Source organism: Halichoerus grypus, chromosome X (genome assembly GCF_964656455.1).
Source record: "Halichoerus grypus chromosome X, mHalGry1.hap1.1, whole genome shotgun sequence".
Lineage (NCBI taxonomy): Eukaryota > Metazoa > Chordata > Mammalia > Carnivora > Phocidae > Halichoerus > Halichoerus grypus.
In genome coordinates, this window is record NC_135727.1 from 39,460,496 (window position 1) to 39,486,365 (window position 25,870).

Consider the following 25,870-nt stretch of genomic DNA (forward strand, 5'->3'; position numbering starts at 1 on the left):
TGCAAGAAGTGTTAATGATCCATAAAGAAGCATGTGACTTTCTGGGTCACTCAAACCAATGTGGAAAGTACATGAATACAAATGTGGGGATATGTTATGCCCTTTTTACAGGTGAAGACAGAAACCTAAAGTGTCTGTCTGTGTTCCTCATAGACACAAAGCAGAAGTGTACAGTGGAGCTGAAATTTGACCCTAACTCTATCTAATTTCAAAGCCTAAAATATCCCCACTCAACTATAATTACTTCCTTATGAATGGTCTCATCCACATATAATGCTCTGATATATACATCTTCTTTTATGAATTTGCTTTCACTGAAATGAAGGTTTCTGAAACCTAAATCACATACATATCAATGACTCCGGGTAAAATGTCTTCTGAGGAACCCTTTAACTATAAAGTAGCTAAGTCCCTTTAGTTGGAAGAAGATAGAAAACTTGCCTTTTTCTTCTTTTGTAATTCACCAGTAAGGCATGCATAGAGCCTTGACCAGTAAATACTAATAAAAATAATACAGCTTAGAATTCTCATTTTGAATGCAAACACCCACACCCCTTTCTCATCAAATTTCTACTCTCATTTCGTACCTGGAGTCCTGGTGGTCCTTGATCTCCTTTCAAACCAGGCAAACCAGGTTGCCCAGGTTGGCCTGGGTTTCCTCTCTCTCCTTTAATACCTCCATTTCCAGGGAGACCCCGGGGACCTTCTGGACCTGGTAGACCTTGACAATGCACAACAAATGGCCATATTTCAGTATAGCATAAAAGTAGTATAAAAGCCTGGCTTCTAAAATATCAGTCTTCTAAATCCTATTAGTTTGCAGGATAAAATCCAGACTACGTCAAAACATACAGACCTATGCTAACTCTCTTTCTAATATAAGCTGGGCTGGGTTCTTTTTGTTATCAACACTGGTCTGCAGTCCTTTTTAGTTTGCATTTTATTAAACATTAAATCTCATAAGCTCATATTTGAAGACAGGACTCAGGACATTAAAATAAAGACTGCTTCTGTAATCTCTAAGTGTTTCACTTAAGTGAAAAGAAACAAACACCATACATAGGGCACTGTTCTCAAACTGAAGCATACATCAGAATCCCCTGGAGAGTTTGTTAGAACAGATTCCTGGGCTCACCCCCAGAGTTTTGGATTCAGAAAGGCAGGGGAGGGGCCCACAAATGTGCATTCTAATAAGTGCCCTCTAACTAAAGCTGCTGGTTCCAGACCACACTTTAAGAATCACTACTGTAGGGCAATCAGGGATTCAAGCCATTTGTCTCATTGTGATTAACAGTAGATTGCTTTATTTTTTTTAAAAATATTTTATTTATGTATTTGACAGAGAGAGACACAGCGAGAGAGGGAATACAAGCAGGGGGAGTGGGAGAGGGAGAAGCAGGCTTCCTGCTGAGCAGGGAGCCCGATGTGGGGCTCAATCCCAGGACCCTGGGAATATGACCTGAGCCGAAGGCAGACACTTAACGACTGAGCCACCCAGGTACCCCAGATTGCTTTACTTATAAGTAGTTATTTTGTAAGTAGTATTTGTAAGTAGTTTTATTTAGCTTTTATTACTATGCAATTAAGATAGTTACTTAAGCTGTTTAATCTCATTTTAGTGACATGCTTACTAATAAATGGTAATATTTTAGTGTCAGAAATTTATTAATTCAATATAGTACTTTTGAATTTATTTTAAACATGTTTTCATATTCTTTGCCTTTTAAATATTTCTGAAGAAAAATTCTGCATATGTCTGGTGAATAAATAAAATTATTTAAAATAGGATTTTACTAAGTTCTTTTCCTTATACTATGTTTTTAACTTTTCATTCTAAATAAAGATATCAGGTCCATTAAACAACCAACAAGATCTTATCAGTGGCCACATCTTTTGTCACTAGATGGGAAATAGCTGTTACTTGCTTGCTAAGCAGTGGCTGAAGCTAAGACCAACTAGTTCTGCCTTCAGAAACTAATTATGAAGCACTAAATGATGAACAAGCAACAGTTAGCACTTATACATTTTCTTCTTTGGTAACCTTAGTTTTTCATTGGTTTCAACAAAAAAGGAAGGTATGTAGTGATTACTTTTGAAGGAAATATTATAGGCAAATGAATTTAGAATACTTGAGTTCATGCTTACCTATGGACAAAGGGTCATCTTTCTGATCTGAGATAAAATTCAGACTTTAGTTCCCTCCCAATACTCTACCCAGAATCAATGACTACATACTAACAAGGCAGCATGGCATATGGATTAAGAATGCTGGACTCTGGAGCTGGAATGCTGGGTTGGAATCCCAGCTCCAATAATTATTAGCTGTTAGACCTTAGGAAGTTTATTAATCTCTTTGGCCTCAATCTCCTCCTCTTTAAAATGGAAATGAGAATAGTACCTACTTCACCAGGTTGATCCAAGGATTAAATAAGATAATATGTATAAATTACTTAACACAGTGCCTGGTACATAGTAAGAATTATGTAAGAGGTTTTTAAAAATTGTTACTACTACTATTACCTTATTAGTAAAACTGAAAGTAAGAACATACCTTTAAAATATGAGTCCATTTTAAAACTTTCAGCTATTTCTATGTGATTTCATAATATAACACTATTCTATCTGGCACATGAGAAAGAGGAAGCATGTCCACAACCGTGTAACAATTGTTTTATCTTTAAACAGTTTAAATTATATAGTCACCCAAGGTCAGCAACCAGACAGACACACTTAGAAATTCTCTTCCTAATCATAAAGTAAGGGTTGGAGTATTTTGCACTAAAATAAACAAACAAGAACAACTGCTGAGCTCACACCCCTAGATAGGGTTTTCTAAGGAAAAGTATTAGTTTCATCCATAATGTATAATTTGGACTAGAAATCAGGTAGTAAATCGTCTTATTGGGGAAAAAAAATAAACTATCTGTTAATCAGCCTAACAATGAGGAAGTAAGATTAAGATGGGGGAAAAAAAGGAATCATTTATGATCCTCTTCCCCAGTCTGAAAAGTTATTAGAATATTTGAAAAAAAATTAGGCATGTTATGGGCATTGTTCTTTCTGCAATTAAAAGAAAATATTGGGAAATTTACATGTTATTAATTCAGACCTTCCATTCTGGAGTCCCTCAAATTTAAATTAATGACTTGCTAATGACATAAGGGACATATACGTTTTATTTTTAATAGTACTCAATATTAATCCTCTTCCATTTTTGAAAATAGCCACATAAACACATGTCAGAGCAATGTCATGCAACAAAAATCAATATGCAGAGGTTACAAATAGGCCAGATGCCTGCCTAAAAATCTTAATGCAGTCTTAAAGATAACAACAAGTGTATATCCATTTAAAATTCAACATGTCTTCACATATGGATTACCTATTATGAAGCTACAAAGACCTAATGTCATTTCAAACTTGATTATAAACAAGTCACATTACCTTTACCAATATGTTAAATACCAGAGCAGGGAGTATTTGAGGATAACAGCCCTCTTCAATGACTTCTGAGTTACAGCAAAAAAACAAAAAGTGCATTTCTCTTATCATACATACAAAACATTAAAAAAAAAGAAAAGAATTGACCAGTGAAGAGTCTAACCTTGAAAACCTGGGAAGATCAGAGTTCACCAAAGCCCAAAGATCGATGTTAGCAGTATCAGACATCACACAGTACAAAATAAGATTATGAGTTAGAAGTGGTTCACATTATAGCACAAGTTAAACAATAATCCTCTTTGCCAGCATTTCTCATATCTACAGCGTAATCAGTATGCAAACAGAACCATACAGAAGTGTAGACAGCCAAACATTTTCAAATAGAGCTTATTATAGGAAATAAGCTGCTCGCTTTCATTAATCCAAAAAATGGAAAACTCTACTAAAGATATCATGTTAACACTGCTACTGTGGCTTTCCAAAAGTTAGCATCTCAAACATTAAAGTTGGTAAGACAGTACCATTTCACTGATTGCCTTCCATTCCCTTCACAAAGGGATAATTTTAGATAAATGCTTACATTTATCTTGGCCTCTGCCTTCCTTTAGTAAAAACTCAAGGTGCAAATTTCTTGATATGTTCAGACCGCCTCAGAGAGGTACAGTTAACTTTAAAGGCCTCATTAGACAAAAATACAGAGATCACAGGTGACTAGAGAAATTAAAATATAAGTATACAATGGCTATTACCAACTGTACTTCTATTTGCCTTCTTTGAAAATCATTCTATGAAGCCACATTCTGATTTTTTTCCTAATTCATCAAGAAGCTTTCTTCTGTGAATTATTACTTATAACAAGTTATTTAAAGAGAAAGAGCCAATATGTATTTGTTCACCACTGAATGTTAAAATAAAGAGCCAAATTTTCCAAAAATGTGAAGACCATCAGTGAAGGGGTACATTAAGAATATTTTGACATGCAATATCCTACCCCAAACCACAGAAAATATCACATTTACTTTATTATTTTTCAATGCACATATTAAATCAGGCTATTAACTATTTTAAAAAAGGATCATTAAATAAAAAGATAAAAAGCCTATAAATAGGCCAACTCTTGGTTAATGTTAATTAACTATAAACACAATTTCCTTTCCTTAGAAGTCTTGCTATGATTTATAAACACTGAGCTTAGCAGAGAGAATAAATTGTGCTAGAGCACTGAATCTAGGATTTAGAAGACCCAGGGTCTGTTGTTGGTTCTACTATTTACATCTATGGGACTGTGGACAATTCAATCTCTGAGCTTGTTTTCTCACCCACATAATAGGAACAGTGTTACTTGCCCTAACCTCCCTCGCAGAGTTGTTTTAAAGGTCAAATTCCATTTTAAAAATATAGACCTGATATCTGCCATGTGCAAGGTGCTGCAGGATACACAAAGATTAGCTATACCCAAACTCTGCCTTCAAGGAGCTCTTAATAAAAGTACATTATATGATGTAAATGGTGGCATGTCACATAAATATAAAACATTATTATTACTGCCAGGCAATAAACTTTCAAGGCATTTGATAATTTGAAATTCAAAAGGCTAAAAATCAGCTTCTGTTTGTTTAAATGGTTTCTAAACCACATACAGAAAACTGACTCAAGATGACAGTTTGAGAGAGTCTGGCCACACAGTTAAATAAAATAGAATTCCTACCTAAGATAATTCTGAATTTGAGTAAAGACATTTTATATATGTATTTGCTATAGAAGGACCAATAACAAGAATGCTTAGAAAAATGTCACTGAAATATGTATTTTGGTCTGAGTAACTAACAAAGAAAACTTCAGATCATATCATAGCAAAACTTCTAAGATCTTAATTTCTAAGAGATAAAATTTTAATGAGTTATATGCCAAGTCAATTTTGTACATGAAGTGATCGATCCATTATTTCTCAAATGACCTAACAAAGTTTAACTGAAAAAAAAAAAATACCTAAAGTCTTGTACATCAGTGGTAATAACTAAAGATAAGCTTATGAATTGATTGGCAAATTTTATTTTATTTAAATTCAATTAGCCAACGTATAGTACATCATTAGTTTCCAATGTAGTGTTCAATGATTCATCAGTTGCATATAACATCAATTTTAAATCCAGTTTCCACTTAAGGTTGTAGTCTTCAACTGTTGCAAAGAAGAGAACACTGTAGATACCAGGTTCCAATAACTATGTAATTTAGAGTACATCTGGTAAATAAGATGTCAGGTTGGTTTAAAAGTGATGTGGCTACTTCCCTGTTTCTTCTTTGAATATAATCTAGTGCCTCAGAAGAAAGCAATCTTCTAGCCAACACTAAAATCTGGAAGTGATCAAGGCAGCAGACTTCTATGCAAGTCAGAAAGGGGCGTACTCAAAATTACTTCAAAGTATACCCTAAGTTTTCTCTTTATCATGGTGATAGTTAAATAGTATGCACTTGTCTTAATCTTTTTGATGACATCCATTTAGGAAAAACACAAGAAGCAGTTAATAAGGATTGGTGGAACTTATGAGGTAACAGAAACAAGAGAGTGGAGGCAAGGTCCATTCTGCTGTAACTAAGAGTCTCCTAAGATGGCAGAAGCAGCTTTGCTTCATCACTTATTATATTTATAACTAGAATAAGAAGCCAGATCATAAGCATTGAGCCATACAACTGCCTTTGTCAGAGGATGATATATGTTACTAGTAAAGCAGACACTTAACAGAGCACTGGGAAGCCCTAAGTCAGATTCCCAGCTATGCCAGTGACTAACAGTATGACCTTGAGCAAGCTTCTTAACATCTTTGGACCTCAGTTTTCTCGTATGTGATGAAGATTCTCTCCTTGATTAAACTTTAGACAGGCTCCCCTGACCCTTCCTCTCAACTAGGCCTCATTCTTCGGCCCGGTTTTTGGTATGCTGAAGTCTAGTTTTAGCAAGAATCCTTGAGCAAGTCAGTTTACGGAGAGTCCCCCCACTGTTGATATCTGATCAAGTCCCTTATCCCCCAACCTTGATGTCTAAGTCTTTGGCCTGACTTTAGCAAGAATTCTATTAGGCCAGTTTAGCAAGAATCTACCTACCCCTGATGTTTCATGTTAGTAACTTTTCATCTACTGACTCCCTCACTCTGCTGGTTGACTAAAATCCCCATTTATCCTTGTTGTATTCAGTTGAGCTCAGTTTCTTTTCCCTATTGCAACTGTCTCTCCCCTACTGCAATAGTCTTAAATAAAACGTGTCTTGCCATCTTTAACAAGTGTCTGGTGAGTAATATCTCTTTGAAAAGTATAAAACTTAGGTCACTTCTAGATCAGATACTCTATGGCTCTATGAAATTATGGGTTTGTGGAAGGAGTGATGTAGTAAGTAGGAATAGGTAACTAGGGAATCTGTTCAGATAGATGGCTTCCTAAAAAGAATCTTGAAAAATTACGAATTTTTAATTCATAAAATTTCCTGCCATTCCCAATAGTCAGAACTCAGGAATATACTTTTTCCCCATTTTAGTTCCTCCTTAGAAATTTAAAAAGGTCTATTTATCTTGAAATAATAAACACATTCAGATATTTGTGGTTCTTTTTACTCCTAATTAGGTTAACATCTCTCACCGTGAATCAGCAATTTTCCATTGGACAGCTCCCAATAACTATTCTTCAGTGTGCAATGTTTTTATGTGTATAATTCAAATAAGAGTAAGAGGCTTCTAATCTGTGTTGGTTGTATGGAATTTTTTTACTCTATACCTATTATTAGTTCATTTTCATAGCAGGAGAATTTAAAACTTTGTGACAACCCAAAATGTGAAGATGGGATGGTTTGAAAAATTACAACAGTTGTGGCAAGTCAAGAATTGCATATTTGCAGGATCTGATAATACATATTATTGTTTAAAAAAGAATGCCTTTTCAAGGATTTGGAGAAAGGGGAACCCTCCTGCACTGTTGGTGGGAATGCAAACTGGTGCAGCCACTGTGGAAAACAGTATGGAGGTTCCTCAAAAGTTAAAACCAGAACTACCCTATGATTCAGCAATTGCACTACTAGGTATTTACCCAAAGAATACAAAAATACTAATTCAAAGGGATACATGCACCCTGATGTTTATAGTATTTTATCTATATTATCTATAGTGGCCAGATTATGGAAAGAGCCCAAATGTCCATAGAATGATGAGTGGATAAAGAAAATGTAATATATATATATATATATATATATATATATATATATATATATATATATAATGGAATATTACTGAGCCATAAAAAAGAATGAAATCTTGCCATCGGCAACAACATGGATGGAACTAGAGGGTATTATGCTAAGCAAAATAAGTCAGTGAGAGAAAGACAAATACCATATGACTTCTCTTGTATGTGGAATTTAAGAAATAAAACAAATGAGCCTAGGGAAAAAAAGACAGAGACAAACCAAGAAAGAGACTCTTAATTATAGAGAACTGATGGTTCGTGAAACAGGTGATGGGGATTAAGGAGTACATTTCTTGTGATGAGCAATGGATATTGTTTGTAAGGTTGAATCACTAAATTGTAACTGAAACTAATTTACACTGTATGTTAACTAACTGGAATTTAAATAAAAAGTTAAAAAAAGAATGCCTTTTTGAAGGATAGTTTGATTTCATTTACAATAATAGATATAAAACAAAAATAAGAAATATACTCTACTCTGAAAGTAAAGGTAAAATATTATACAATACATTTTTGGGTACTATAAATTTTTGACTAAAAATTACAAAAAATATATGAATTTTAAAATGTTAGTTTTCCTAACTAGGTAATTTTGGGTTATTCCAATAGATAGAAACATTGGACTCTACAGTTCTTTCAGCTTTCAGAGACAGATCAACATGTAAGAACTGAATTGGCATATATGCTCTTAAAATACATTCAAGCACTTGAAAATATTAGGTAGAGGTATATATATATATATATATGGAGAGAGAGATATATAGAATTATATACTTATACATACATATACATATATGTATACATATACATGTATATATGTATAACTATATATACACACATACATATAAATATATATAAAAATTTAAGAAAAGTTTCAAAGTTCATGCAGTTACTACTTTGGAGTTAAGGAGCTAACCTGCAGGACCTGGATAGGGATCAAAGTTCACCAAGGCCCAATGTCATCATTAACAAAAAGGAAAAATATCAAAATTGTTAGCAATATCAAGAAACTAAAGCATTACACTAACTTCTTTCAAGTTAAACTTTAATTCAATAAAAGAATACTCTGGAAGTTCATATTCATGCACCTGTAGATAAACCAAATTATTACCACTTAGCATCAGCACTAAAATAAAGACAGCACATGTGACATATTTTGAAGGGCAAAAAAACCATTTTTATAATAATCGCTACCATGAGCTCAAAAACAACTAATTCTAAGATCAATTGGGTTTAAAACTCCATTTTAATTTGCAGTTTATGAATAAACTGAGATGTCGCAAACTACTCATGAGGAAGGTGTTCTTCTTCCTACTATTTAGAAACAGTAATTTTTAAAAGCACCTTTGTGACTAATGTCTTTACGTTGACACATTTCACAAAGATGTTCCACAGTGAGCTCCATTACCAGTAAAAAACAAATAATCAGAGTGCTGATTAAAACATAAAAAATGATAATAGTTTGGTTTATTTTGTAATTATTGCATGCATAACCAAGCAAGACATTGGTGTCAATTCTTCACATGCAAGAGTTAATATGGCTGAGGTGATTTTCACTGGTTTTCTTCAATAGTAAAACAAGGTAAAACTCTGAACACCCTCTATAAACAGTCAAGTCAGATCAGATAAAATCTGGTTTTGAAATGATCCTCTGGACAAAGTATGTGATCCCATTTGATTCATGTTTTCAGGGCATATCTTATTAAAATTAACTCCAATCACTTCAGAGTTTATGGTAATTTAAATGGAGATTTTTATTTTTAAATACATTTAAAAAATGAGTCAGAGACTTTCAAAGGCTAAAAGGACAACTGTTTTGTTTCTTTAACCTTAGATTTCTCTTATTATTTTAAATCAATGAAGGCCAAGTTTTTAATTTCTCAAAATATAAAAACTGAATATTAAGTCCCAAAAATCTGTTAATAATCTGTCACCAGTGGTTGGGCTCAGCAACATTAATCCCAGATGAAAACAAGCATTTCCAAACAGCAAAATGAAGTGACACAGCACATACACAAAATGAAAAGCGAACATTGGATGCAAAATTGAGACTACAAGAGCAGTTAACACAAGACAAATGAGGTATAGACATGAAGCTGGTATGAAGAGATTGCTATTCAATTTAATCATGCTGTGATGTTGAAGATAAATTTGATTGCCTAGTTCCTAGAGAAGATAAAAAATTTTTTATTGTGCTTGGTGACATTTGCTGATCATATGAGAGAACCATAGCAACACTTTGGTATGGACCACAAGCATCTATGGGGTGATCACTAAAATGATTTCTGTGATGACATGCTGAGAAGCTCACATTAAAAATGCAGATGGCATTTTGCTGCCAGGTTATCAGTATAGTTTTATGTTTTTATTAAAGACTAATAAATCCACTATTTCCTTTTTTCCTCCAAGTTGGTTTGTTTTAGTTCAACTTTAAGTAAATGATGAAAGGCGTTACTGAAAAGAATTATTAGATGCCACAGAAATGGATGGAGCTAGGTATAAACCAAGCTATTTACTTGTAAGAAGTTCTTACAGAGTCTTAAGTCCTAAAAACTGAATAACCTGCCAGCAAAATGAAATAAATTAATGAATAAACAGACTATTCCCCTACCACTCATGTACATACCTGGTCTCCCAGGAGGACCCTGGGGCCCAGGGTTGCCTTTAGGGCCTTCCAGAGCTGGACCCGGAGAACCAGGAGGGCCTGGGGGACCCTGCACACCAGGGAAACCCTGAAAGCCTGGTTCTCCCTTTGGACCAGGAAGGCCAGGGTTTCCTGGAATGCCAGGTAATCCTCCATCACCCTTTTGACCTATGAAAGCAAAGTGACAGTAGGAAACAAATTAGATACTGCCTGTATTAGGCTTGCCTATAAGACTAAATCTATTCATTCTTATTAGAACAAGTGATGGGATTTGCTAGGATCATTTCTATCTCCCACCAAATTCCTCACCCGTCCAAAAAACCCATTCGTTTTATGAAATATATTCAACTGCTTACAGAAATATTTATTAGAGTATGTATAGAAATATAAAAGCAATAATAGCTTGGATCCTGAAAGATACCCTTTGTATTAGGACACAGAGCAAAGATCACATGATCAGTAGCTGCGAGAAAATAAAAATCGAAAAAATAGAAAGGTTTAAAGTATTGGCATGAACAGGTTAGAGATGCCTTGGGGAAATTCCTTAAAGAAATATTTTGAGACTAATGAAGATATGGATCTTCAGTGGTTGCTGTATGTCCCTGAAGACAATTCTATTCAAGATTTAGAATCCCAACCCAGACAAACTATTCTCAACATATTTTTTCTACACCACCAACATACCTGAAAGCGATGTAACAGTGGCACATTAAAGTAATAATTTTGACATTGGGATCATGGGAAGGATATAGGAATTTCTAGGAGATATGTCTGTAGTTTGAAAAAAATTTCCATAGAATAGCTAATGTTCACTTCAGAACATAAACAGGCACATCTGTACACACAATCAGTCATTCAATTAATGCTTTGGTGCTTACAATGAAAAGTAAGAACAAGTGAGAGCATGTAGATGTATATGAGCACATACCCACCCAAAACGCAAGATGTATATTAATATGAAGTTTTCCATTTTTGTTATTGGTACATATTTCTAAAGAGTTTCCTTATATTACCTTGGTTTTGTTTCCATAGGGAGAAAAGAGTATTTTTTTTCCAGCTGAAAGACTTTTAAAAAATTTAGTGAAATCTACCTCTTTCTACAACTTTGCTTTCTTTATCATTTCCTCAGCAGTTACTTATGAAATTAACAAAAGGATATTTATATGTAAATTTCCTTAAGAATGCATTTTTATGTAGCACAACTCTTTCTACTAAATTGTTAATTAAGAACTGCTTTAAGATATAACTTTAGCTTTGAGTTTTCTGGGGTTGTATGTGCATTTTATAACAGTAAGTGGTGAAGATGGAAAAATAAATGTACTGGAGCACATTCTCTTTATATGGACTGATCTAGTATGTTTTATGAAAGTTTACCAGAAAGTCCTGGGAGTCCAGGGGGTCCTGGGATTCCAAAGCCCGGCTGACCTGTCAGAGCATAAATCCAAACTCTCAAATAGATAATAATAAATGAAACAAGGACAAATTATTTTGGCTCATTCAGTTTTTTACTGAGTGCTACTATGTTATATGAAACATGCAGAAGATTTGTTTCCAACATGGAACCACAATTCAAACATGAGAAAACTATAAAGACATATTCTACTTGTGATAAGTGTTAAATATACCTTTATATACATATAGATCTATAAATGGAATATAGATTGCATAGTGAAACGAGGTCATCCAGAAAGGATAAAAACAGCTGGGTAACTTCTTCACATGAAAAACTGGGCAAGAAAGGATATGGAGTTTTTTATAAGAAGGAGGCAACCTGATTGATAAACGTGAAGTAATATTCTCAGTAGAGTGCAAGAAGGTACTTAGGAAGGGAAAAGTGTATAGCAGCTTAGAGGTTAAGAAAGAAGATATAATTTCATTGTGGGTGAAAAAGGGCAAAAGTTAAAGAAGACAAGAAAGAAATTAGAAAATTAGGAACAATGAAAAAATATAGCACCTGGTTCACCCTTCTGTCCAGCTGGTCCAGGAATACCATCTTGACCTGGGTTGCCCTTTTCACCTGGAGGCCCTGGTGGCCCAGGACGACCCCCACCACCTAAAGTACAGGGTACAGCAGGTTATACCTATCCTCCCAATTCCCTTTCCTTCCATATTGCCCATTCTCTCCATACTAGCTTCAAATAGTTCTATCCAAATGACACAAAGTACCCGAGACACCCCTTTAAATGACGAAATCTTGTGAAAAAGAAGCACAGAAGGAATAAAGGCTAATAAGGAAGAACTTTATCATTCACTCAGTATCCAAAAACTTACAGTTTCTCATTTTAATCTAGCTTTAGAATATCAAGGAGGGTAAGGTGTGGGGGTGGAATGGGGTGCTATTACAGGCCTCATATGTGGGGCCAGAGAAGTGACTTGCTTTAGAACTCAGTAAACAACAGTGCTACACTTCGCCATTCCGAAAAATACCAGAGCTTCCACTAATTGTAGGATATTTGAAATAACTCTCCCTGGAAAGAGCCCCCCCCAAATAAGGTTCCAAAGTAATAATTTTAAGTAACTTTTTTTAAGAGTTGTTCACTTAAAAAAAAAAAAAAAGTTGTTTCCTTTGTACCTAACAAGTAGAACTAAGTTTCCTTGTCTTAAAACTGTTCACAGCTCCCAGAAATGATTTGACTTTCCCAAAATGAATATGAGCCTTAGTTTTACAACTAATCCTTAGGTTTCATGCTTACCTACAGGACCAGGTTCTCCTGGAAGGCCAGGGTTCCCAGGAGGACCATTAATACCTTTTGCTCCAGGAAGTCCTGGGGTTCCTAGAATAAAGAGTTCAATTTAGTAATAGAAGAAAAACTGCATTGCTTTAAGAGTTACAACTCAAACTTACAATTTATAGAGTTAGCACAGAAACAGTGAAGAATAGGGGGAAAAACAAGGAAGATGCTGGTATTTGCTCAATATTTTTAAGAATAATTTTAAGTTTTAAAGTGATTTATCCAGAGGCTGGCATTATTATAATATTCATAATAAAAATAATCACCACAATATTACATTGGTAGAACTGGTAGGATTCCACTGTATGGATATACCAATTTTTTAATCCATTCATCTATTATCAGACATTTGGGTCATTGTCAGGTTTTAAGTATTATGAATATCTATTCAGTTTACGGAAATCTGTTCTACTTCCAGTTTTTAGCTATTATGAGTAACACTGCTATGAATATTTCTGCACCAGTATTTTTGCGGATATATGTCTTAATTTATCTTGGATAAATACCTAGATAGGAATGGAACTTCTGAGTCAGAGTAGGCATATGGTGCATCTTATTAAAAAGAAAAAACCTGCCAAACTAATTGACACTCACAACAATGTTTCAGAATTCCAGTTGCTTCAGATCCTTGTACAACATATGGTGATATCAGTTGTTTTAATAATAACCATTCTGGTAGGAATGTAGTGCTACTTCATTGTGGTTTTAATTTGCATTTCTTTGATGGCTAATAATATTGATCACCTTTCCATGTGCTTATTGGCCATCCATATATCTTCTTTTGTGAAACGTCTGTTCATAGTTTTCCCCATTTAAAAAAAGTGGATTGTATATCTTGTTATTATTGAATTGTATAAGTTCTTTATATATCCCAGATATCAGTCATTTGTCAGATATATGTTTTGCAAGTCTGTGGCTTCCCTATTCATTTCCTTAATGATGTCTTTTGATGAGCAGAACAGAAGATCCCAGGTTCTTTAAAAGAAAAAAAACCAGTGTAGAGCAATTGAATATCTGTTTGAAAAAAAATGAACCTTGACCCCTACTTCACACCATAAAAATATTTTTATTCGAACAAATCATAAACCTAAATATAAAAGCTTAAACCTTAAATGTTACAGAAAAAATAGAAGGATACGTCCATAAACTTGAGTAGGCAAATATTTTATAGTAGGACACAAAAAGCACTAACTATGAAAGAAAATTAATAAACTGGACTTTACTAAAATTAACTTTTGAAAAAAAATTAGCAACTTTTGTTCATCACACAACAGTATTAAGAAAATGTCATCACACAACAGCATTAGGAATGAAAGGCAAATCTGAGACAGAAAGAACATATTTGTAATACATGTATCTGACAAGGACTCAAATCCAGAATATATAAAGAACTACTCTGAATCAATAAGAAAAAAGGGTAAACAATCCAATAAATGTGAGCAAAACAACATGGAGCGGGCATTTCAAAAAGATGCTATCCAAAGGGCCAATAAGAATACGGAAAGGTGTTTAATATTGTTATCATTTAAAAATGTAAATTAACACTTCAATGAGACACTTCTATGTACCCACCAGAACAGCTAAAATTAAAAAGACTGATAATACCAAATGAGGTGAGGACATGGGCAACTGGACATTTCACAATACAAAGTACTAACCACAATATAATCACGACAAGCCACCAGTAGCCACCCAGGAACATTTCATAGATTGCATGTGAGACTGTAATTTATAAAACCACTTTGGAAAACTGGCACCATCTACTAAAATTAAACGTATACCTACTCTACGATTCAGTAATTCTACTATCAAGTTATTGTCTAAGAGAAATGAGTATGTATGTCCACCAAAAGACATGTCAAAGAATGTTAATAGCATCTTTTTTTTAATAGTCTCAAACTGGAAACAACCCAGGAGTCCATCAACAGGTGAATGGGTTATTGATTATTATGTATTTCTTCAATGTACTATTACAGAGTAATTATAAAAAAAAAAAAAACTACTGACACATGCAACAAGACAAATGAATCTTACAGGCATGAGTGAAAGAAGCCAGACAGAAGGATATATACTGTATGATTCCATTTATATGAATTTCAAAAACAGGTGAAATTACTTGATGGTAATAGTAGTGTTACCTTGGCGGGGGGGATGGTTTCACTGTGAAGGGGCATGGGTAAAACTTTATGGGGCAAGGAAACTATTTTATATCTTGATATGTGTGGTGGGTACATGTATATATATATATGGGTGAAAACTCATCTATAGTCTTGTACATTTTACTCTACATTATACTTCAATAAAACGTTAAGGAAAAGATAACCAAAGGCCCACTCTATCCATGCCACTGTGCGATCCAAAAGACAAACAAACGAACAAATTAAATACAAGCATAAACAGAGCAGATAGTATAACAGTGTAGTTCAGGCTACCTACTTTACTATAATGCTAAGTCCCTTTGCTTGCATGACTCAGTCCTTGTCATATAAAAGAACTGAACAGTTGTCCTACCAAAAGCCACCTAACTGTGTGCCTGAGCACAACTTTCTAAGAGAATCAGCGGCAGGCTAAGATCTGGTAGTGTATATTATCACCTACAAAAATAGTAAGGCCTCTTAATTGACTTGTGGCTAGCAGTCAAAGATTGAAAAATGCTCTACCAAACAGTTTTTGCCCAGAGGATATTGTCCTGCTGAGCTGGTAATACTCATTCTCATTTTATACAGAAAGAAATTTGGGCAAAGAAAAGTTAAAGAGCTGGTTCAAGATTATATTGCTAGTCAGTATCTCATTGGGAAACAGAATAGCAGTCTGCCAAATAAGTTGCTCTGTGGTATGGGTTAGAGTAGATAGGAAGGAGAGAAGGAAGCATTTAAGAAAAGGAATATTACCAGGGAATCCAGGAAGGCCTGGCTGTCCTTTTGCTCCAGGGGTCCCTGGTAATCCAGGCAAACCAGTATCTCCCCTAGAACCTTTGATTCCAGGGTTTCCTGGGTATCCAGGCAGACCAGGTTCACCCTAAAACCACGAATAAGAAGATAAAACTGAGTCTCTACATGACTTAGATTGTATAACAACATAACATTATTTATAGAGCTTTTATTATATGTCAGGCACTCTGCTAAGTGCTTTACATAATATGTTTTGTTTAATTACTTGTAGAAATTTAGCCTGAAAATGCTTTGTTTAATCATCACAACAGCTCTTTGAGTTAGGCTTTATCATCTCTATTTATAAATGAGAAAACTGAATCTTGGAGAACTCAAGTGCCTAATGGCTCTAGCAAGCAGCAGAATTAGAATTTGAACCAAGTCTGTCAGACTCCAGAGGTCATGCTATTTCTAAAATATGTAAATGTATTATCTCATTAATCCTTAACAATTTGGTAAGAAATACACTATCCCATTTTACAGTGTTGCAACTAATAAGTTGTGGGGTCTGCATTTGGATCCAAATAGTCTGATTTGAACCTGTGATTGTTATCCCTAGTATGCTACAATGAAATTCACTGCTTACAATAATTATGTCCAACAATAGTTACAGTAGGTTCTACTGCAAAAAGTAAATTTAATCTTAACATGAATAAGTCTAGCAATTCTTCAGTGAACATCTCAAATCCCATATCCTCCATGAAGCCTTCTAGGACAAAGAAAGCTTATGCTAAGAATGTAGGGAAGGTTCTTACTCTGTCAAATCAATAATGGTTTCACATACGCATGTCTTGACTCTTCAACTACACTGAACATTCCTTTGGAGTCAGGGACAATTCATATGTAACCACTTTTGCTCAGCGAACTTTTGCATTATGTTTCCTTCTAATAGAGCCTTAGAATTCATACCCACTTTCACAAGTTAAAACAAGTTTTCCCCAATAACAATGAGAACATGCTGTAACTCTAAATCTACCAGTGTCCACTGCTTTGCTCATGAGGATCATGACCTCTCCAACAAAGTGTCACTGTTCAACATCATCTACTGAATACCTCCTTCTCCATTTAGTGCTTGTGCTTGTCTAGGTGAATAAGATCATCTATTTGTGACTCAAATGATTCTGCATTATGGCAAAAGCCTTTTTAACTAATTCCTTTTCTCCTTACATCCCATTGGGCTGGGAATATATGTATTTTGGTCTGAACCCTTATAAATCAAACATCTAGCACATTTTAAAAATTTTATTATGTTATGTTAATCATCATACATTACATCATCAGTTTTTGATGTAGTGTTCCATGATTCATTGTTTGCATATAACATCTAGCACATTTTTACACACATAATAGGTATACAATTAAATTCTGGATTGAACTGGTTCCACCTTAGATATTTACACAGAAAAGCTTTGAATAAACTATCATAATTCTTCTTGTTATTCATGAACCAATGACATTTATATATCAAAATGAAAAACAAGAAGAAAATTCCAATAGTCTGCTAATGGTAAACTTGAAAGGCAATAAACAAGCTCCTGGTGATTTATGATAAAGTATGTTAAGTTCTACAAACAACCCAAATCTCTTAATTTCAACTAGCACTTGGTTCCCCACTACAGTTCTCACCACTCTACGGCCCTATTCTAAATTGTATAAAGAAAGTAAATATTTCACCAGGGCTTCTGAAAAGGACTACAATTTGCTAGTTGAAGTTTTATCTAAGTTCTTATCATTCATACACTTTCAGAGAAAGCAATGAGCTTCCAAAAAGGTAAGCAAGAAGAAATAAAAAATAAGAAGAGTTTACTCAGAACATCAACAAACTGGCCAGAAATCTTGTAAATCACTCTGAGAAAGGAAAATTCTATTTGCAAAGCAAAAGCTTGATAGGACTTGAATAGACTTAAGCCACAAATATCTACATTTGTTCAAATGTTAACCTTTGATATCTTTTTTTATTAAGATAAAATTGACATATAACATTAGTTTCAGGTATACAACACAATTTGATATTTATATATATTGTAAAATGATCACTACAATAAATCTATTTAACATCCATCACCATACACAGTTATAAAATTTTTGGTTCTTGTGATAAAAACTTTTTTTTTTTACTCTCTTAGCAACTTTCAATATACAATACGGTATTAACTATAGTCACTATGCTGTACATTACATCCGATGACTTATTTAGTTTATAGCTAAGTCTGTACTTTTTAACCCTCTTCACCCATTTCACCCACCCTCCAATATTCCACCCCCATATCTGGCAACCACAACTTTGTTCTCTGTATCTATTAGCTCATTCTTTAAAAATTTTTGTCTATTTATTTATTTTTATTTATTTATTTTTAGATTCCACATATAAATTAGATCATATGGTATTGGTCTTTCTCTAACTTATTTCACTTAGCATAATGCCCTCAAGGTCCATCCATGTTGTCACAAATGGCGAGATTTCATTCTTTTATATGGCTCAGTAAAACCCCCTTGTATATATATCCCACATTTTCTTTATCCATTCATATACCAATGGACACTTAAGTTGCTTCCACATCTTGACTACTGTAAATATAGTACAATGTATATGGGGATGTGTATATCTTTTCAAGTTAGTGGTCTCATTTTCTTTAGATAAATATCCAGAAGTTGAATTGATGGATCATATGATAGTTCTTTTTTAATTTTTTTGAGGATCCTCCATGCTATTTTTCATAGTGGCTGTACTAATTTACATTCTCACCAACAGTACACAAGGCTTCCCCTTTCTCACCATCTTTGCCAACACTTGCTAGAACTTGTCTTTTTGATAATACCCATTTTAACAGGTGTGAAGTGATATCTCATTGTGGTTTTGATTTGCATTTCCCTGATGATTAGTCATGTCAAATACCTGTTGGCCCTTTTCATGTATTCTTTGGAAAAATGTCTATTCAGTTTCTCTACCCATTTTTAATTGGATTCTTTGTTTCATTTTTAATGACTGTATGAGTTCTTTGCATATTTTGGATATTAACTCCTTATTGACATATGATTTGCAAATATTTTCTCCCATTCAGTAGGTTGCCTTTTCACTTGGCAACTTCCCTGGCTGTGCAGATTAGTTTGATGTAGCCAAACTTTTTTATTATGCTTTTATTGCCTTTGTTTCTGGAGACACATCCAGAAAAACACTGCCAAGACCAATGTCAAGGAGCTTACTGCCTGTTTTCTTCTAGGAGTTTTATGGTTTCAGGTCTTACATTTAAATCTTTAATCCATTTTGAGTTCATTTTTGTGTATAGTATAAGGTAGTAGTCTAGTTTCATTCTTTGCCTATGGCTGTAACTTTTCCCAACACCATTTATTAAAGCAGCTGTGCTTTCCCCATTGTATATTCTTGCTTCCTTTGTCATAAACTGACTATATTTGTGTGGGTTTATTTCTGGGCTCTCTATTCTATTGCATTGATCTGTGTGTTTGTTTTAATGCCAATACCATATTATTTTGATTACTATAGATAGTTGTGTAATATAGTTTGAAATTAGGGAGTATGATACCTCCAGTGTTGTTGTTCTTTCTCAAGATTGCTTTGGCTAGGGGCGCCTGGGTGGCTCAGTCATTAAGCGTCTGCCTTCAGCTCAGGTCATGATCCCAGGGTCCTGGGATTGAGCCCTGCATCCGGCTCCCTTCTCCGCGGGAAGCCTGCTTCTCCTGTCCCACTCCCCCTGCTTGTGTTCCCTCTCTCACTGTGTCTCTGTCAAATAAATAAAATCTTAAAAAAAAAAAAAAGATTGCTTTGGCTATTCAGAATCTTTTGTGGTTCCATACAAATTTTAAGATTGTTTCTTCTATTTCTTTGAAAAATAGCATTGGGATTTTGATGAGGATTGCAGTGAATCAGTATATTGCTTTGGGTAATATGGACATTTTAACAATATTAATTCTTCCAATCCATGAGCACAGAATAATTTCACATTTATTTGTATCTTCAATCTCTTTCATCAATGACATAGTTTTCAGAGTATAGGTCTTCCATCTCCTCAGTTAAATTTATTCCTAAGTATTTTATTCATTTTGATGCAATTATAAATGGGAGTGTTTCCTTAAATTCTCTTTCTGATAGTTGGTTGTTAGTATATAGATATGCAACAGATTTCTGAATGTTGACTATGTACCCAGTGACTTTCCTGAATTTACTAGCTCTAACAGTTTTTGGTGGAGTCTTTAGGGTTTTTTTAATAAATATAAAGTATAAATATACATACACACATATACATTTATTTGTCTGCAAATAGTGACAGTTTTTACTCCTTCTTTTGCAATTTGGATGCCTTTCATTTCTTTTTCTTGCCTAATTGCTCTGGCTAGGATTTCCAATGCTATGTTGAATAAAAGTGGCAAAAGTGGGCATCCTTGTTTTGTTTCTAATCTTAGAGGAAGAACTTTCAGCTTTTCACAACTGAGTATGATGTTAGCTGTGGGCTTCTCATGTATGACCTTTATTATGTTGCAATACATTCCCTTTATATACCCACTTTGTTGAGAGTTTTTATCATAAATGGATGTTGAATTATGTCAAATACCTTTTCTGCATCTATTGAAATGATCATATGATTTTTATGCTTTATTTTATTAATGTGATGTATCATATTGATTGATTTGTAGATGTAAACCTCATCTGTGCATCTCTGGAATAAATTTCACTTGATTGTGGTATATGATCCTTTTAATTGTTGTATTGTTTAATTTGGTTTGCTAATATTTTGTTGAGCATTTCGGCATCTATGTTCATCAGGGATACCAGCCTGTAATTTTCTTTTTTTTGTGGTGTCCTTGACTGGTTTTGGTATCAGTGTAATGCTGGCCTCATAAAATGAGTTCAAAAGTGTTCTCTCTTCTTCAATTTTTTGGAAAAGTTTGAGAAAGATACATATTAAATCTTTAAATGCTTGGTAGAATTCACCAGTGAAGTTGTGTAGTTCTGGACTTCTGTTTCTTTGGAGGTTTTCTGGATTACTGATTCAATCTGTTTACTAGTAATCGGTCTATTCAGATTTTCTATTCCTTCATGATTCAATCTTGGAAGATTGTATGTTTATTGGAATCTATTCATTGCTTCTAGGCTCTCCCAATTTGTTGGCATATAATTATTTGTAATAGTCTTATGATCTTTTGCATATCTGTGGTGTCAGTTGTAAATCCTTCTCTTTCATTTCTGATTTAATTTAATTTAATTTTTTATTTGAGCCCCCTCTTGGTGAGTCTAGCTAAAGGTTTGTCAATTTTGCTTATCCTTTCAAAGAACCAGCTCTATTTTTAGTCTCTATTTTATTTATTTCTACTCTGACCTTTTTAAATTTCCTTCCTTCTACTAACTTTGGGCTTCATTTGTTTTTCTTCTTGTTGTTCCTTTAGATGTAAACTTAGTTTTAGATTTTTCTTGTTCCTTGAGGTAGGCCTGTATCACTATGAACTTCCCTTTTAGAACAGCTTTTGCTTCACACCATAGATTTTTGAAAGTTGTATTTCCGTTTTCATTCTTCTCAAGGTATTCTTTCTATTTCTCCTTTGATTTCTTCTTTGGCTCACTGGTTGTTCAGTAGCATGTTGTTTAATCTTTATCCATTGATGTAAGTGGGATATTAAAGTCCCCTACTATTAACTGTATTGCTGTCAATTTTTCCCTTTAGGTTTGTTAATATTTATTTATTTAGGTGCTTCTATGTTGGGTGCATTAATATTTACAAATGTTTACCCTCTTATTAGATTGATCCCTTTATTATATGTAATACCCCTGTCTTTTAATACTGTCTTTGTTTAAAAGTCTATTTTGTGTGATATAGTTTTTTTTTTTGGTTTCCATTTGTGTGGAGTATCTTTTTCCAGCCCTTTACTTTCAGTCTGGGTGTGTCCTTATACTTAAAGTGAGTTTCTTGTAGGTAGCCTATTAACTGGGTCTTTTTAAAAATCCAGTCAGTCATGCAATGTCTTTTGACTGAAGAATTTAGTCCATTCACACTTAAAGTAATTATTGATAGGTATGTACCTACTTCCATCTTGTTAATTGTTTTCTGGCTGTTTTGTAGTTCCTCTCTGTTGTTTCTTCTTCTTTTGCTCTCTTATGTTGTGGTTTGATGACTTTCTTTAATGCTATTATATTTTCTTATTATCTTTTGTGGATCTATTATAGGTTTTTGCTTTGTGGTTACCAAGAGGCTCACAGATAACAGCCTAGATTAAAATCTTTTTAAGTTGATAGTAACTTGAGTCTGAACACATTTGAAAACTACATTTTTACTCCCCCCTCATTTTATGTCTTTGATGTCACATTTTACATCTTCTCATTTTGTGCATACCTTAACTTATTATTGTACTTAGAGTTACTTCTACTTTACTTTTGTCTTTTAACCTTCATACTAGATCTGTAAGTGATTAATCCACTACTTTTACTATAGATTTACTTTTACCTTTGAGATTTATACATTCATATGTTTTCTTGTCACTAATTAATGCACTTTCTTTTCAGCTTAAAGAAGTTCCTTTTTAATATTTCCTGTAAGGCCAGTTTAGTGGTGATGAGCTCTTTTAGCTTTTGATTGTCTGGAAAAGTCTTTATCTCTCTGTCAACTCTGAATGATAACCTTGCTGGGGAGGGTATTCTTGTTTGGAAGTTTCTTCCTTTCAGGATTTTGAATATATTGTCCCATTCCCTTCTGGCCTACAAAATTTCTGCTGAAAAATCTGCTTATAGTCTTATTGGGGTTCCCTTGTACATAACAAGGGGTTTTCCTCTTGCTGCTTTTAAGATTCTCTCTTTAACTTTTGACAGCTTACTTATAATGTGTCTTAGTGTTGATCTTTTTGGGTTCATCTTATTCGGGTCTCTATGGTCTTTCTTGATCTGAATGTTTTCTTCCTCAGATTAGAGAGGTTTTCAGCCATTATTTCTTTAAATAAGTTTCCTTCTCCTTTATCTCTTCTCTTTCTGGGACCCCCTATAATGCAAATGTTATTGAGATTTATGTTGCCTCGAGGTCCCTTAAGCTATCTTTACTTTTGAAGTTTTTTTTTTCCTTTTTGATGTTCTGTTTGGGTGAGTTTCACACTTGTCTTCTAGATCACTTTCTTCTGCTTCATGTAGTCTCCTTTTCAACCCCTCCTGTGTACTTTTCAATTCAGTTATTGTATTGTTCAGCCAAACAGCTACTTCCCCCAGTCTTGAAGGAGTAGCCTTGTGTAAAAGATACAACTTATCCATCAACCTTAGACCTAAGTTCCTTGTTGTCTCTCAAATCTTTGTAATTGTCTAAGCAGCCTAATTTATTCTTGATATGTCCCAGTTGTTGAGGGTGTGCCAAGACCTGTCAGTGTTCTAAAGGGAGGAATCTCCATCAGTACCTAGTTTCAGGCTGATTGGAAGCCAGATCCTGAGGTAGCAGTTTAAAAGTATGCAAATATATATAGTCCTGTGGTGCCACAATAGTAAACCTTGCTGGCCTGCAGAGTAGGTGGATCTGGAGTTGTTGAAAAACTCAGGGCTTCAGACAAATGTATCAAATCCTTTCTGGGAGGTACCAGCAAGCTGTAGCAAGGCTGAGGAAGAATGCAAAGATGGCATACTCCAGCCTACATTCCCTGAGAGCACTCCTGTAGCCTCTAGATGTATGCCAAACTTTTAAGTCTGCCCTTCAGGCAGAAGCTCCAAGACAAGTAAATAGGCCTTTTTCACAGACAGACTGGGGATTTGTTTCAGTATGCTGTCTGTGTAGTGCTCTGGGGCGGGGGTGGTAGCATGCCAAGAACTGTCTCTCTGATTGTTACAGTCTTGTGGGATTTAGGAATGCAAGCCCCCTGGCCACCAGAGCCTGATGATTAAGGAGTGACTCCAGTATGGACTGCATGCACCTGCTGGCTTTTGTGGGGGCCACTGGAGAGCACAGAACTGGTATGTGGCTCTTTTGCAGGGCAACAGGAGAATCTAGGGCTGGTGCTTCCCTGCCATCTTTAGTGGGGCAATGGGAGAGTGCAGGGCTGGTCACACTTGCCAGTACTATCAAGATAAAGGGAGAGTACAAAAATGGTGCCTGCCAGCACTTCCAACTCCAAAGAGAGTTCCAACATACTCCTGCCCCTCTGGCAGATGCTTTAATATTAGCAAATGAATCTCCTTCACAAATAGTACAGGCACCTTCAAACTGCTGCTTTTGCACTGGTTCCTGAGGTGGGTGAGTCTGCATGCAAGCCCTTTAAGAAATGCATCTCAGTTCCCCACAGCCCTTTGGATGTAAGCCCCTTTGGTTTTCAAAGCCAGATGTTTTGGAGGATTGTCTCTCTGTTACAGGTCACAGGGGTTAGGGTGCTTGATGTGGGGCATGAACCCCTAACTCCTCAGGGAGGAGGTCCAGATTTGTAAGATCCCTTCTGCTTGTGGGTAGTGGAGGTGGGGTTCTGGATGAGACCATATTTCTGCCTCTGCTACCCGTTGATGTTGCCCTTTTATTATTTGTTGTGAAGGAAGCTGTTCAGTTAGTTTTCAGGTCTTTTTTCAGAGTGAATTAATTGTTCCCTATGTAGCTACAGATTTGCTGTGTCCATGGGAAGAGGTATGTTCAGTATCTTCTTATGCCACCCTCTTGGACTGCCCCACCACTATCCTTGTTTTTAACAACTCACTAATTATAGAATTTTTTCTTATGCTTGACATCCTCCAATCATACTATTATGTCTTCTGAAACTTTAATTCTACTCTCTCTATAATATAGGCAGTCTCACTTTGCACAATAGTATGGAACTATAAAAATGAAGATGCAAGCTAAAACCATGTAAAAGAGATCTTAATAATGAGAAAAATATGATTGTTCCATGACCTTTAAAAGTTTTTCCCACAACTTTAAAATCTCTCTTCATGTAAGTTATACATGTATAGAGAAAAGTCATATATTGCTAAGTTTGCTTTCACTAACTTCCTTGTCTGCACCTCTAAAGTCTCTCAATGGTGGCAGTGTCAATATTCCTATGGTTGGCTATTTTGTCTGTAACCCTATTTATATTAGCTTTAAATGTCACTTCCAGTATTATCACTTCCATTTTTTTTTGCACTTTCATCTTTATTGGTTAATTTTCTCTTTTGAGTATCCGTATTTTTAAAATTTCACATTGGTTTATCAATGAGACAAAGAGGCAACACAACTACATGCTTTGTTATAAGAGCATTAAGGGAATAACATTTTCACGGTGACTAATCACTGACAGAATTTGAAAGAAGTGAAATAATCGTTCACTGATCATGATACACAAGTTATGTATACAGTGATTTATGGATTTATAGTGATTATGATTTATGAAGAGCTAATATACCATGGTAACTTAAGTTTGAACTATGTTGTTGTGGACTGATGTTAATTAACTAAATTGTGGTAACAAATTTGTGCATATCAGAACTGTGCAAACTAAGAACTGAGCTATAAAATCTTATTTTTTTCAATGTGTCACCATTATATGAAAAAACAATACCATATGAAAGAAACAACAGACTACTTCAAATACATGATTTCTGTTTTATCAACTCTGCAAGTATCTAAGTTTAGTGTAGAATTTGCTTCCTGAAATATACTTGAAGGCTGCATAGAGAAAGAAACTAAGTTAGCCTCTTGCTTGAAGAGTTGAATATACTGTGGATATTTGCCAATTGAAATATGTTTTTTTTTTTTTTTGGCTGACATTCATTATAAATTCAGATATGAGTTATGGTAATTTAGTTCCATTATATAAATGTTAACATTTGCTCAGTCCAGAAAAAAACACATATGAAAAAATTTAGAAAAAATTTTAAATGGAATTTCAAATCAATGAGTAAAGAATGGAATCTATAACATATGGGGTTGGGTTATCTGGGTATTTATTTTGAA

General features: G+C 34.6%; 1 protein-coding gene across 1 annotated transcript in view; it reads right to left on the reverse strand.

Annotated features, from left to right (window-relative positions):
• Positions 1-25,870, reverse strand: part of COL4A5 (collagen type IV alpha 5 chain) — a 229,436-nt gene that overhangs the window by 16,716 nt on the left and 186,850 nt on the right. The window contains exons 37-42 of the mRNA XM_078065482.1: positions 15,939-16,065; positions 13,009-13,089; positions 12,270-12,368; positions 11,690-11,740; positions 10,298-10,483; positions 588-721 (exon numbers count right to left, since the gene is read on the reverse strand). Coding sequence (XP_077921608.1) covers positions 588-721; positions 10,298-10,483; positions 11,690-11,740; positions 12,270-12,368; positions 13,009-13,089; positions 15,939-16,065 — 678 coding nt within the window. The remainder of the gene's footprint in view (positions 1-587; positions 722-10,297; positions 10,484-11,689; positions 11,741-12,269; positions 12,369-13,008; positions 13,090-15,938; positions 16,066-25,870) is intronic.